Source organism: Triticum aestivum, chromosome 1B, assembly GCF_018294505.1.
Source record: "Triticum aestivum cultivar Chinese Spring chromosome 1B, IWGSC CS RefSeq v2.1, whole genome shotgun sequence".
Classification (NCBI taxonomy): Eukaryota; Viridiplantae; Streptophyta; class Magnoliopsida; order Poales; family Poaceae; genus Triticum; species Triticum aestivum.
In genome coordinates this window covers 438,950,283-438,962,403 of record NC_057795.1, presented here as the reverse complement: position 1 = coordinate 438,962,403, position 12,121 = coordinate 438,950,283, and the positions used below count along the sequence as shown (strand labels likewise).

The 12,121-nt window shown below is 42.8% G+C and overlaps 1 protein-coding gene across 1 annotated transcript; it reads left to right on the top strand.

Moving 5' to 3' along the window:
• Nucleotides 1-287: 287 nt before the first annotated feature.
• On the top strand, nt 288-8,608 carry LOC123129599 (putative E3 ubiquitin-protein ligase LIN-1). The gene is made up of 17 exons (XM_044549704.1): nt 288-1,165; nt 2,613-2,673; nt 2,787-3,029; nt 3,432-3,511; nt 3,584-4,765; nt 4,842-4,983; nt 5,293-5,538; nt 5,614-5,911; nt 6,135-6,256; nt 6,602-6,721; nt 6,946-7,077; nt 7,169-7,291; nt 7,388-7,498; nt 7,571-7,717; nt 7,799-7,924; nt 8,122-8,238; nt 8,326-8,608. Exons 1-17 carry the CDS (start codon nt 303-305, stop codon nt 8,341-8,343), a joined length of 4,131 nt encoding a protein of 1,376 aa, XP_044405639.1. The 5' UTR covers nt 288-302; the 3' UTR covers nt 8,344-8,608.
• Nucleotides 8,609-12,121: the final 3,513 nt, after the last annotated feature.

The window sequence follows — 12,121 nt, the reverse complement described above, 5'->3', positions numbered from 1 at the left end:
AGTTTATCTTGCTTCCCTAAAAAAAGTCTCAACTTGCTACACATGTTTTAATCAGTTGAGGTGGAGTACCCGTGACACCAGTCCAGCAGAGTACTCTATTTATCCTCTGAATCGTGGGGCGGGGACGTAGGTGTAGGCCGCACCTCTGTGACCCAGAAGAAGAAGGATCGATCTACCCAACCGAAGTCACTGTTTACTCCTTCCCGCTCTGAGATCCATTTAAGAAATGCTTCCGTTCATTTAACCGCAAAAACCAAATCTCTTCCCCCTGTAAAGTAGTAATCCACTACGCTTATCTCCACATGACATCAAGGAAGGAAGGACCGGGACCAGCTACCTCCTCGCATACCTACCCAGCATTGTCCGTGCGCGCCAAGTGCATCGTCTCCCTCTCTTTCACTCTCGCGCATGCAAGCGCTTATCTACCCGAGAACGACTCCTACCGGAGGAGGAGGAGCCGGAGTTACAGAGAGATCGGCGCCGGCACTGCGACGCCGACGATGACAGCGACGGCAGTGGCGGCATTCCCGCCGCATGCCTCCATCTGCTCCCTCATCTCCTTCCTCAGCCACCACCTCGCCGCGCTCCTCGCCGACCCGGCCGAGCTCCTCGCCACGCGGCGCCGGTGCGTCGCGCTGCTCGCCGGGCCTTCCCACCGCCCTGCCTCGTCGCCCGACGGCGACGGTGACGACGACGACGACGTCCTCGCCGCGCTCCAGGGCGCCATCGACTCGCTCCCGTCTGCCGCCGCCGCGGACGCGCCCGGAGACGCGGGGCTCCTCCATGACGTCGAGGCGGCGCTGCAGGCGCCCGCGCTGCTGCCGGAGGACGGGCGGACGGCGGGGCGGGACAACCGGGTCGTCGCCGCGTGCGCCTACTTCTACCTGGCCCTGGTCCGGGCGGCGCAGGGGGACGCGTGGCAGATGGCCGCGCACTTCCTGCAGGCCGTGCTCGTCTCCCCCGCCGCGCTGGCCGGCGGCGGGCTCGCGCCCCGCGCGCTCTGGGACGGGCTGTTCGACGAGGCCGTCCTGGCGCGCGCCGGCGGCGCCGGCGCCAGCGAGGAGGACGCGGCGCGCCGGGCCGCCAGGCGGTACAAGGACTGGCTGATGTACTACAGGGTCGTGGCCGCCGCGCCCGACGGCGGCGCCTCGGCGGACGGTGGCGGGTGAGTGAGCCGTTGCGAGCGTGGGAACCCACCCATGTTTTACCGCGAGACAGTTATGACGGTACTCACATGGAAGCCGCACGTTCACCGTGCGTACGCACATACTACTACATACGCTGGATTAACTGTTACGCGCACACACGTACGTATACAGTATACATCGTACTGTACACACACCACGCTGACGAGAGGGTCTGGAAAGTGAGCAGGGGGGCTTTTCATGATAGGGTCGTGATGTTGTGTGGCAGGGACGTCCTCCTTTTTCATGGAAAAAGATTTTGAAGCTGCAGTTTTGTCCAATGTCTCTCTCACTTTTTCTCTTCTCTTTTCTTGCTAATAATTTCCTCTCCAATTGAAGATTCTTTTTCAAATATAAAGGTGAACCTGCTTCGATTATTTTGTTATGTCAGTATTTTGTTGAGAGTGGCCGAAGATGAAACATCACATTCATAACTCTACGAAGTTCTAATCTTGGGTCGTGGATATAATTCTCCTCCAGTGCCCTGCCTTACCTCGAATATCGTTTCGAATGAGTACTTGATCTTCGATTCAAACGAATTTTACAGAAGTTTTGGGGGATTTGAATCGTAAGTTTTTGTTTTATCCTAAGGCTCATTTTGGTTTGGATTTGAATCCTTAGGAATTTGTCCTAAGGATACGATATGAACTCTGTTTCAGAGGAAAGTTTCCACCAACCCAAATCTCTTGCTACAGTTCTATTTTCTTGTGGTGTAATATCCCAGTGATCTAAACGCACTTATATTTCTCTACGGAGGGAGTATTAGAGATCATTGGCGGCAACATCTGTAGTTTTCCAATTTGATAGGATTTCAATTGTACGTTTTTCATGTTCCCCTGGAATCCTACAAATCAAAGAGGCCTTGAATTGTTTTGTGCGGAACTCAAACAGAACCAACTTGTGGTTTCTGAAAGAGATGTTTGGGAGTTGCCTTCCACATTCCCTTTGCCCAATTTTTTCTCTCCTTGTTGATTCTGTAGAGCACAATGTGCAGGTGGTCATGGGCACTTTCTCTAGCATGTCTCTGATGTGGCAAAAAGAAAAAAAGGAGGGAGAGATCAGCCCAGGACTAATCCTTTTTTGCAAAACGGATTCCGAAAAGGAACTTGACTGACACCTTTTTAACCGGCATGCCATCTCCAAATTCCTGACGAGTTTCTGAAGCAAAGCAAAGCAAAGCAAAGATTCTCCACTAGCAGCTTGAGACAAGCATGCACACTAAACCATCCTGACCCACACCAACACCAGCCGCATGCCTACAAAATTTAACACCATCTAGAGACATCATCTTTGAGTGCGTGGTGCTACATCACACTGCTATATATACTTCAGAGACAGACCAGTAGATGGTGTCATGGTTGCACAGCACCTTCTGCTTCTCTATACTCCTACTATAGTAGTAACATACATACATACCTCCATGGACAGGTGCTTTCAGCTGGGGAAATCTGCAGGCTCTGTGATTCCAAGATGGAGAAATGTCTCTGAGGCAAGTGATGTACTTTAGCACACATGTCTCTGTATAATGCAGGGCATGTATATGCAGATGAGTTGAGGAGTTACCTGTGTTTTAGAGCTGAAGTGGACTTGACATTTCTGCAGGAGACAACGGCCCAATGGATCGGAAATGAGGAGAAGAGCACGGCCTCCGTCTCCAACTTCGGCGGTCATGGTGGCTTCGCCGAGCTGAAGTACTTTCTCAGCTGTGCCGATCAGGAGTTTCAGGAAGATGCCAAGGGGAGCTCTGACAGCAGGTGCCTCCATGAGATGCTGGAGGAGGCCCAGTCCGACTCGCCGGTTTCATTCTACTCCCATCTTGACTCTAGCGAAGCAAGCGACAGCGAGGTAAGACATGCAAATCCTACCACCAATTGCAAATTATAATGGCGAAGACAGTTCTGTGTTCACTTTTTTTTTAGAACAAGTACTGGGGTTTCATATCATTATCAAAAGAACAGCTATCCCTTATTTGAATGTTGTCCAACATTTTTGTTTGTGAGAAAATATAAAAGCCTAAGGAGACCAATATGTTAAGACATCAACAGTACTAAAAATAGCACAACTGTTATCCAGTAAAATTTAGTGAAATACTTTCCTGCAACTGTAATCGGAACTTCCCTAAAAAAATGTAAGCGGAACTTTGTAGCATTAGTATGTGGGGTAATAGAATTTGTACCTTAACTGCAAAATTTTAGATATGCTGGCGCAGCCCTTAGAGTTTAATGGCATTTAATTAATCCGAAGCAGGCAGCTCTACATGACAAAGGGAGGTCAGCAAAGATTATGCCTATTGATGCAGATTTCTTGTCAAGTAAACTCCATGAAAGGTACTACTGCATTCGACTTCATCTGTTATACTGCCGAGTATTGCCATCCTAACGCATTCTTTTGTTGGGTAGATCATGCCACACGAAGAGTTTAACATGGTGCACTTCTCCTGAGAATGCAATGATATATGCTCCTGAATCTCCACTTTACGTTGTCGATGACACTGAGATGCAACCAAACAACTTGCAATTAAGCAGATCACAAGGCTCACCGAACAATCTGTCAACTTCAGTCTTCGATCTGCACAATGCAGACTCATACGCTGTGTCCAACTATTTTAACAAGGATGACATTTCTCCACAATGCACACCCAGACATGATCTCAGGTGCTTCAGCAACTTCTCAACCAAATTCATCAAGAGAAGTGCTCTATCCGACCTAGTGTCTCGAGGAAGCATGAGTAGGAAATTCAAACCTTTCTCAAACAGTGATGACTGGAGCGATGCCAGCTCGCGCAGCGGGAACAACAGTCAGGTTGATTTTCTTGAAAGATTCGAGAAGGCGGTATCAAAACTATTGGTTTCTGACGGGCTAGAAAGCTGCCTAGATGCCAGCTCAGAAGTCACAACTATATGGCAGCTGCTGAGCCATACATCTGAAGTGAGACACAAACCGTCAGTAAGGCAAGACATCCTTGAACAACTGTTTGATAGCATTTCAACAGACAAGAAGGATAAAGTGATCAGAGCATCAGTCTATGTTCTAGTGCTTATGATATCTGAAGATAGGAATGTAATGAGAGACATCAAGAAGAAAGACTACTATTTATCCAATTTAGCCACTGTGTTGAAGAGAGATGTGCATGAAGCAGTCATTCTGATATATTTATTGGATCCTTCACCTTCTGAGATAAAAAACTTGGAGCTGTTACCTTCACTTTTACACGTGGCCTGTAACACTGCCACCCAAAAATGGCCTACACTGCTTCCACTGACGCCGACATCCGCATCAATAGCTCTCATTGAGATCTTGGTGACAGCATTTGACTATGTAACGAATAATGTTCACTTGGCCACAATCAGCTCTCCTCCTATTCTCTCTAAGCTTGTTGATGTTGCAAAGAACAACAACTTGGAAGAAGGCATGGCCCTGGCAGCTATTCTCGTCAGGTGTGTGCGACTTAGCGGAAACTGTAAGAAGTTTCTGTCACAGGCTACTCCAGTGGAACCTTTCCTTCACCTTCTCAGAAGGAAAGAGCAGCGTGTCAAGTACGCTGCGCTTGAATATTTCCATGAGATTCTTCAGATTCCTCGGTATGATCCACACCCTGATAAGGCTCAATTGTTAAACCTTTGCCATAATAACTTGTCCAATTGTGTCAACCTTCAGGTCCTCTGCAATTTCTTTGCTACAAAAAATATGGCAGCTAGGAGGCATCGCTATTATGCATACATTGGTGGCCTGCCTCCATCAAACTGAACCTGAGCAACGGGTTCTAGCGGCCAATCTTCTCCTTCAATTGGATATGCTGGTATTCCTACTATCCCAGATACTCCTGATCTGAACAATCATTTTTCTTCTGGTCCATAGAAACAACAGATGATATGCTGCATACTAGCTAGAATGAACTTTAAGGGTCACAATGCATTGGCACCCACCATTTTTAACTGTGCCGTCTCCCAGCTTATGTTGGCATTTGTCTTCTCTTTTTTCTGTAAATCAAATGAGGCAGAGCTCCTGCCCTTGATTCCCAAAAGAAGTAAATACGTATTTAAACAGCCACAGCACTGCAGTGACCTTACATTATCGGAAATGACAGTTTATTTTCCTGTTTTTGCAGGAAAACCCAGACGGAAGGAGTGTCTTCAAAGACGAAGCAGTGGAGGTCCTACTGGAATCTCTATCATCTCAAGAAAATTTCACTGCGCAAGCACTAGCAGCGTCTTTTCTGTCAAATCTTGGAGGGACTTATTCCTGGTCAGGAGAATCCTACACTGCTGCATGGCTATCAAAGAAAGCAGGCCTCACCTCAAAATCTCATAGAAATATGATCAGAAGCATCGACTGGCAGGATGCTTGCCTTCAGGTCAAGTATAAAAATATTCATTATTTGCTAGCATAACAGAAACTAGTTCTAATTGACGAGTAAAATACGATGCAGGATACAGAAATAAGCTCATGGAGCAACAAATTTGCACGAGCAATTATAGGAATAGGAGTGCCATTTATCAGTGCGCTAGCCAAAGGATTGCAAAGCAAGGTGAAGGGAACCTCACACGACTGCCTAGTATGCGCCGCATGGCTTGCAAGTGAGCTGGCTTCCCTTGGTGAAAATGATATAAGATATTACGCCTGTGAGATATTGTTGCTTGACATAGTGCACCACCTTCATCCGGGATGTGAGCTGGATGAAAGGGTTCTGGCATGCATGTGTGTATATAACTACACCTCTGGAAAAGGTAAGGAGGATTTCTTTTTCTTATACCTATTTATAGACTTCAAGTAGAATTGGTATTGACTAAGTAGTACATTGCGTATTATGTTGGTTTCAAATGTAGAGATCAACCAGCGTAAGTTTGTAACATAATAATGGCCAAAGTAATATTTTTTTTTTGACGCGTCAACGGCGGGCATGGCCAAAGTAATATGTTCCAAAGAAGTGATCTGTTTCCCTAACTTCAGGGAAGCAAAAGTTGATGAGCTTGTCAGAGGGTTCACGAGAATCCCTTAGGAGGCTTTCATCATTCACATGGATGGCTGAGGAGCTACTTCAAGTTACCGACTACTACCTCCCTAGGAAACCAGTGAGTACTGTTAAAATTGAAGTCATGTTTATTTTTTTCCCATTTCCTTCCTTTCTGAATCAGATCTGTCAGGAAAAACTTGATGATTCATGTTCGGCTTTAACATATAATGAATGTGATTTATACTATGTTAAATAACAGAGGGTATCAAGATTAAGTTGGAAATCTACTTATATTTATAATTTTATTAGTGTGGCCCTATCGTCCCTTCTAATCTGAAGAATGATGTGCTATAGGCTTTTCTGGAGGCTATAGTTCGAATGTAATAAGAATTATTCGATTCTAGTTCTGCTTTCAAAGCTTTACTTTTACATGAAATCTAATTATCTGAAGTTGTCAGTGCAGCGTGTATCATGTGTACATACACAAATCCTAGAGATTGGCCAACCTGGCAATGGAGCAGCGACTGCTATAACATTCTTTAGAGGGCAGCTCTTTGTTGGTTACTTCAATGGCACCATCAGGGTAATGATATATTCCATATCTCAGTAGACTTTCCAACTCATAAGTCAACAGTAGCACACAGATTTGCCTTAAACAGAAGCAACACACATATGTTAGCATGGCAATAGTTAATTCTTAATTAGGAATAGTATATAGTTTTTCTCCTTAAAATCATCTATTAAAACGAGAGCAACAGTGTAATAGTTTGCTAACTAAATTCCTAATACTTGGGTGTTCCTATACAGGCATGGGATATAAGAGGCCAGAGAGCCGTAATCATCAGAGAGGTTAAAGAGCACAAGAAAGCAGTCACGTGTTTTGCTCTATCAGAAACCGGACAAAATCTCTTGAGCGGATCAGCTGACAAATCTATTCGGGTAGGAACTGCAATCAACCATAAAGGAAAAGTAATCACAAATTATTAACTAATATTTTCTTTTGTTCGGGTAAAATAATGGTCCTTTGCAGGTATGGAAAATGGCACAGCGCAAGCTTGAGTGTGTTGAGGTATTTCAAATAAAAGAGGCTGTGCAGAAGTTTGATATTTACGGTGACAAACTTATTGTACTTACACATAAAAACGTTCTGAAGGTGCACATTTGCTTCCTATGCTCCAGGAATTATCTCACCGAATGAGATGTACAGCAATAACTATGTTTTTACTTTATATTCCTTTTACTTCCACAGTTCTCTTGTTCAGCAAGAAGCACCCAAACATTTTACAAGAGCAAGCATGTAAAATCCCTAGCTCTTTCTCAGGGAAAAGCTTACCTCGGCTGCGGAGACTTGAGTATACAGGTTAGTTTTGTCAGTCGATGATGGTAATAGCATCCAAAAACATGGTATCTGAAACACAAAACATGTTATCAGGAATTAGATGTATCAGTAGAGTCGAAGATTGAGATAAGAGCGCCTACAAGAAGCTGGAGAATCAGTAAGCAACCAATTAGCTCCATAGTAGTATATAAAGATTGGATGTACTGTGCTGGTTCTCAAGTGGAAGGATCTGCCATGAAGGTAATGTTCAGTTGACCTCTCAAAACCATCAGCCATCACATGAAGAATAAAATGCTAAACATGGTACTACTTTGAAAACAGGATTGGAAAAAGCGATGCAAGCCTACGATGACAATGTCAATGCCAAAGGGAACAAATCTAGAGGCAATGGCAGTGGTGGAGGACTTCATCTACTTGACCTGCAATAAAAGCCCAAGTGTCATTCAGGTAATATGTTTATTATTAGTATTTTTATCTGAAGAGAGATAATTACTATTATTATTATCATCACTATTTTGGTTACACTAATCTATATATCAATATGTGTCATGCCATACTAGTACACCTCTTTCACTCTGATGTCTTAATTACAAAATTACAGAACCTGCCAACCTGATTATGCTTCTGCCTATTGATACCGACAGATATGGTTGAGAGAGAAGCAGCAGAAAGTTGGAAGGCTGCCTGCAGGGAGTAAGATAACGAGCATCTTCACCGCAAACGACATCATTTTCTGTGGAACTGAAACCGGATTAATCAAGGTCAGTACTCAGTAGCATACCATGAATCTTATGAGGTGTCATTCATGTTCTTCTAGCATTTACACCAAGAATAAATTGCTATTGCAGGCATGGATCCCCTTGTGAGGGCGCAAAAGAGAAGAGAAGAGCACAGAACATGGATCAACTTTTGTAAATGCAGAGCGTGTACAGAACACACATGGAAAATAAGGAAATGACACCCCTTTGTTGTACAAGGCACCCCTCCTGAGGACACGGCATCGCAGTGACTAGTACGGTCGTACCTTCATAATGTAAATAGTGATCTTGTGAGTATATTTCTTCTTTGAGAGGATAATGTACATGTTCACGGTTTAAAAAAAACAATTGTGTGTCAGTGTGTGTTAATACTTGACACTGTCTCACTGGTAGCAACTTTCATAAATTCGCATTGGCATAGTGAAACTGAAATCGAGCATTTAGGCAGAAAGCCAAAGAAATGTAGAATCAAAGCTCAATATGGCCAGGCCGCCAGCATTCCAGCCACCATGTAAAAACGGCGCATGGTGAACAACAAAAGCAACGCAATTTGCGGCAGATCGACGAACGATGCTAATAAGGATCAAGCAAAATACAGGTGCGCCTGATGCAGCATCTGAAGCAAATTGACATAGCCGCCACTGCTACTGTGCCGATGGCATGTCCGCTGGGGCATTCCGACGAACACCCTGCAGACGTGCTCCTGGAGAAACTCTTCTTGGCTTCTTGCCATCCTCCCTCCACTACGCGTCCACGCCTGACCTTCCGGACATGTATGCGCGACGCCAGACCAACCAGGAATCAGAGGTCCGGGTTGACAGGAGGGAACCTTCGAGAGGGTGCTAGAAGCTCCGTAGAAAATATGCACCATTTGAATGGAGCCAGCACACGCCGCGCCAAGAGCCAATTCTACCCCGCTGGTGGGCTGCGCCGGTTTTTTTTGGGTTCTTTTCCCGGTTTGCGTTCCATTTTTATTTTTGTGGGTTTTTATATTTTATTTTATGTTTCTTTATATGTTTATTCTCTTGTACTCCTTCCGTCCCAAAATTTTTGTCTTAAATTTGTCTATATGGATGTATCAAGTCAAATTTGTCTAGATATGTATCTAATACTAAAACATGTTTTGATACATCCGTATCTAAACAAATCTAAGACAAGAATTTTGGGATGGAGGGAGTAAAAAGTATATGCATGTGTTTAATTCAACAATGAGATATATCTTCACAACATTATTTCTACTTTTTATGGAAAACACACACACGGCACACGCGCGCACACACACATGTATGAATGTATGTGTGTGTGTGTCTAAAAAAATTAATAATAATAATAATTAAGCAATGTCTAATATTTAAGCAAGATAAATTCAATTTAAATTAAATGAATAAGCAGTGTTGAATATTTAAGCAGTCTTGGCATGTATGTACGCATATATTGACACAAGGATTCTTAAGGAAGAGCTACCTATCTGAAGGCATGAAGAAGTGCATCGCTGGCAAGCGAAAAAGAAAAGAAGAGCCAGCCAATTATTTACAGAGAGACAAGGCCCACGTGAACAAATTTAAGACAAGAATTTTGGGACACGATCTCTCGCTCTTATCCATAGCCTAGAGGGACACGCATGCATCCCTACTACATATAAAATAAGAGGTGTATTCTTCCGGAAGCCATCGAGAGAGCTCCCTCTCGCCTATAAAAGGAGATGTTTGCTGCGAGGAAGAGGGACACAACACCAGACGGAGAAGAGCCACCAGCCACCGATAGAGCAAAGAGCTGCGACCCAGCTAGCAAGCTCGTTGCTCAGTAGTAGTAGTAGTAGTTTTCCTCCTGCAATAAGAGCCACCATATCCAGAGCATTGTAAGGCTCAAGAAGGTAGTTAGAAGGTAATTTTCTTTAGTTTGTGTAATCCCTTCGGGGCCTCCCAAAAGGGAAAACCATATGTAAATTATGTTGTTGAAATGATGTAGTTTCTTGGTTTCACTCAGTGCTTTTATTTATGAATTTATGAGACGAGTTCTTATGCTAGGGATCCTATAGGAGAAACCTTTACGTGTGTAGTTCTCTGTGTAGCCCAGAGTGGCGTTTGAATGAGAATCTTGGGGCCGTAGAGAAGTGTTCCCTTCGGGTGGAACTGCCTGGGAAGACGATAGAAATTTACCCCATAAATTTGCAATTAAAACTGCTAAGTGAACGTAACTAGCTACATCTGATACAACATAATGATAAATATGGTGAGTGCTGAGTAGGATTTTACACCACTGCGTACATTTTGTCGGACGATTTGTTGGCCTCGCCAGCCCATAATAGATCCTGTATCAAATATATAATCAAGTTAGAACATGAAGATAATCATATTGAATTAAATATTGCTGTGAATAGTGGAATACTATTCCAAATAGTGTATTCAATAGTGGAGCACTATTGTGAATAGTGCCCTACCTAGTGAATAGTAAATACTATTTAAGATAAAAAGCATACCTGTCTACCACTTTCACCTAATCCCAAATTAACCTAATCAAAATCCAATCACATATCAAGCTAAATAAAGTTGTATAGTTATATTATTTTTTATTCCCTATATATATATATATATCTGGGCTATTCTGTTACGCATAACAGAATATTATTCTATTATCCTTTTTGAACTGATGGTTTCAGGTGGTTGTACTGATGTTTTTGAAGCGGTTAAACTGATGCTTTCAGTTGTGTTTAGAAGATCGTTTTCTTTAGTTCAAAAACTTTTTGTAATTTCTTTGTCGGAACGGGGCGTGTAATATATCGATGGAAAGCTCTTGACAACCATATTTCAAGTATATTGAACGTTTTTGCAAAATCATTATGGTTTAAGAGCAGTTTTGAAAAAACCATTTTTTTCAAAACCGAAAACATGAATCGTATTTTGGACTCAATTTTCAAACGGTTAGTCGGAATTGAGCAAATAAGATGGCGTTGGAAAGCTGGTGAAAATCTGCATCTTCCATATATGTATTGTTTTTTCTAATTCTATATGATTTAAAGTAATTTGAAAAACGGTGAAATTCTGGGCGAAACGTATTTTCGCGATTTTTTGCAAACAGTTTGTCGGATTGACGCAAATGATACGGTGTTGGAAAGCTATAGAAAATGCGCAACTTTTTCATATAGAAATGTTTTTCTAATTCCTTACGGTTTAAAAACGAATTCGAATACGGTCAAATTTGATTTTGAACGTGATTTTTTTAAAAAGTTTGTCGAAATATGGAAAATAATATACCGTTGGATAGCTATCGAAAATTCGGAACTTAGTCATGTTGAACGTTTTCTCTACTTCAGAACTGTTTAAGAGTAATTTTGAATACGGCATGACAAATCTTGCTGTTTTCTCGTCTGAAAAACAGAGTAGTCATACTGATATATGTGTATGTTTGTACTGAGCTATGGTTTTTAGAGTAATTTCGAATGGTTCTAAAAAATGGTACTTGTACTGATGCTTGCATGGGTTTGTACTAAGCGTGTTTTCACTAATTAGACTTTGCTATGTTTTTTGGGTAATATTTTTCTCGTAAATTTTCAACGATTTACTGTATCGTCGCCTCTGTACTTGTATGGTTTGTATCATCGAACTGAATGATATTTTTATTCAAAAAGAAAATGTGTTTTTTTTGAACTCAACATTTTTTTGACAACGATGTTCTGAACTTCTCTCATTTTACGACTTGTACTGAGGTACTTACTAAGCAGGATTTTCATGGGGTTTCTTTTTTTGCTTGAATTTTTACAATTTGAATTTCTGCCATTTCTTTTATTCCGAACGGACCACCGCTTTTAACTCGTATTGAGGTACTTACTACGCCCGAACTGGGGTGGCTGTTGCGTGTCTCGGCGAGGAAGAAGACGAAGCTCGGG

Coding starts and splice junctions, on each gene's coding strand:
- LOC123129599 (XM_044549704.1), top strand. CDS start 303: ATGACATCAAGGAAGGAAGGACCGGGACCAGCTACCTCCTCGCATACC. Junction 4,984..5,292: donor TCCTTCAATTGGATATGCTG/GTATTCCTACTA, acceptor CTGTTTTTGCAG/GAAAACCCAGACGGAAGGAG. Junction 7,925..8,121: donor AAAGCCCAAGTGTCATTCAG/GTAATATGTTTA, acceptor TGATACCGACAG/ATATGGTTGAGAGAGAAGCA.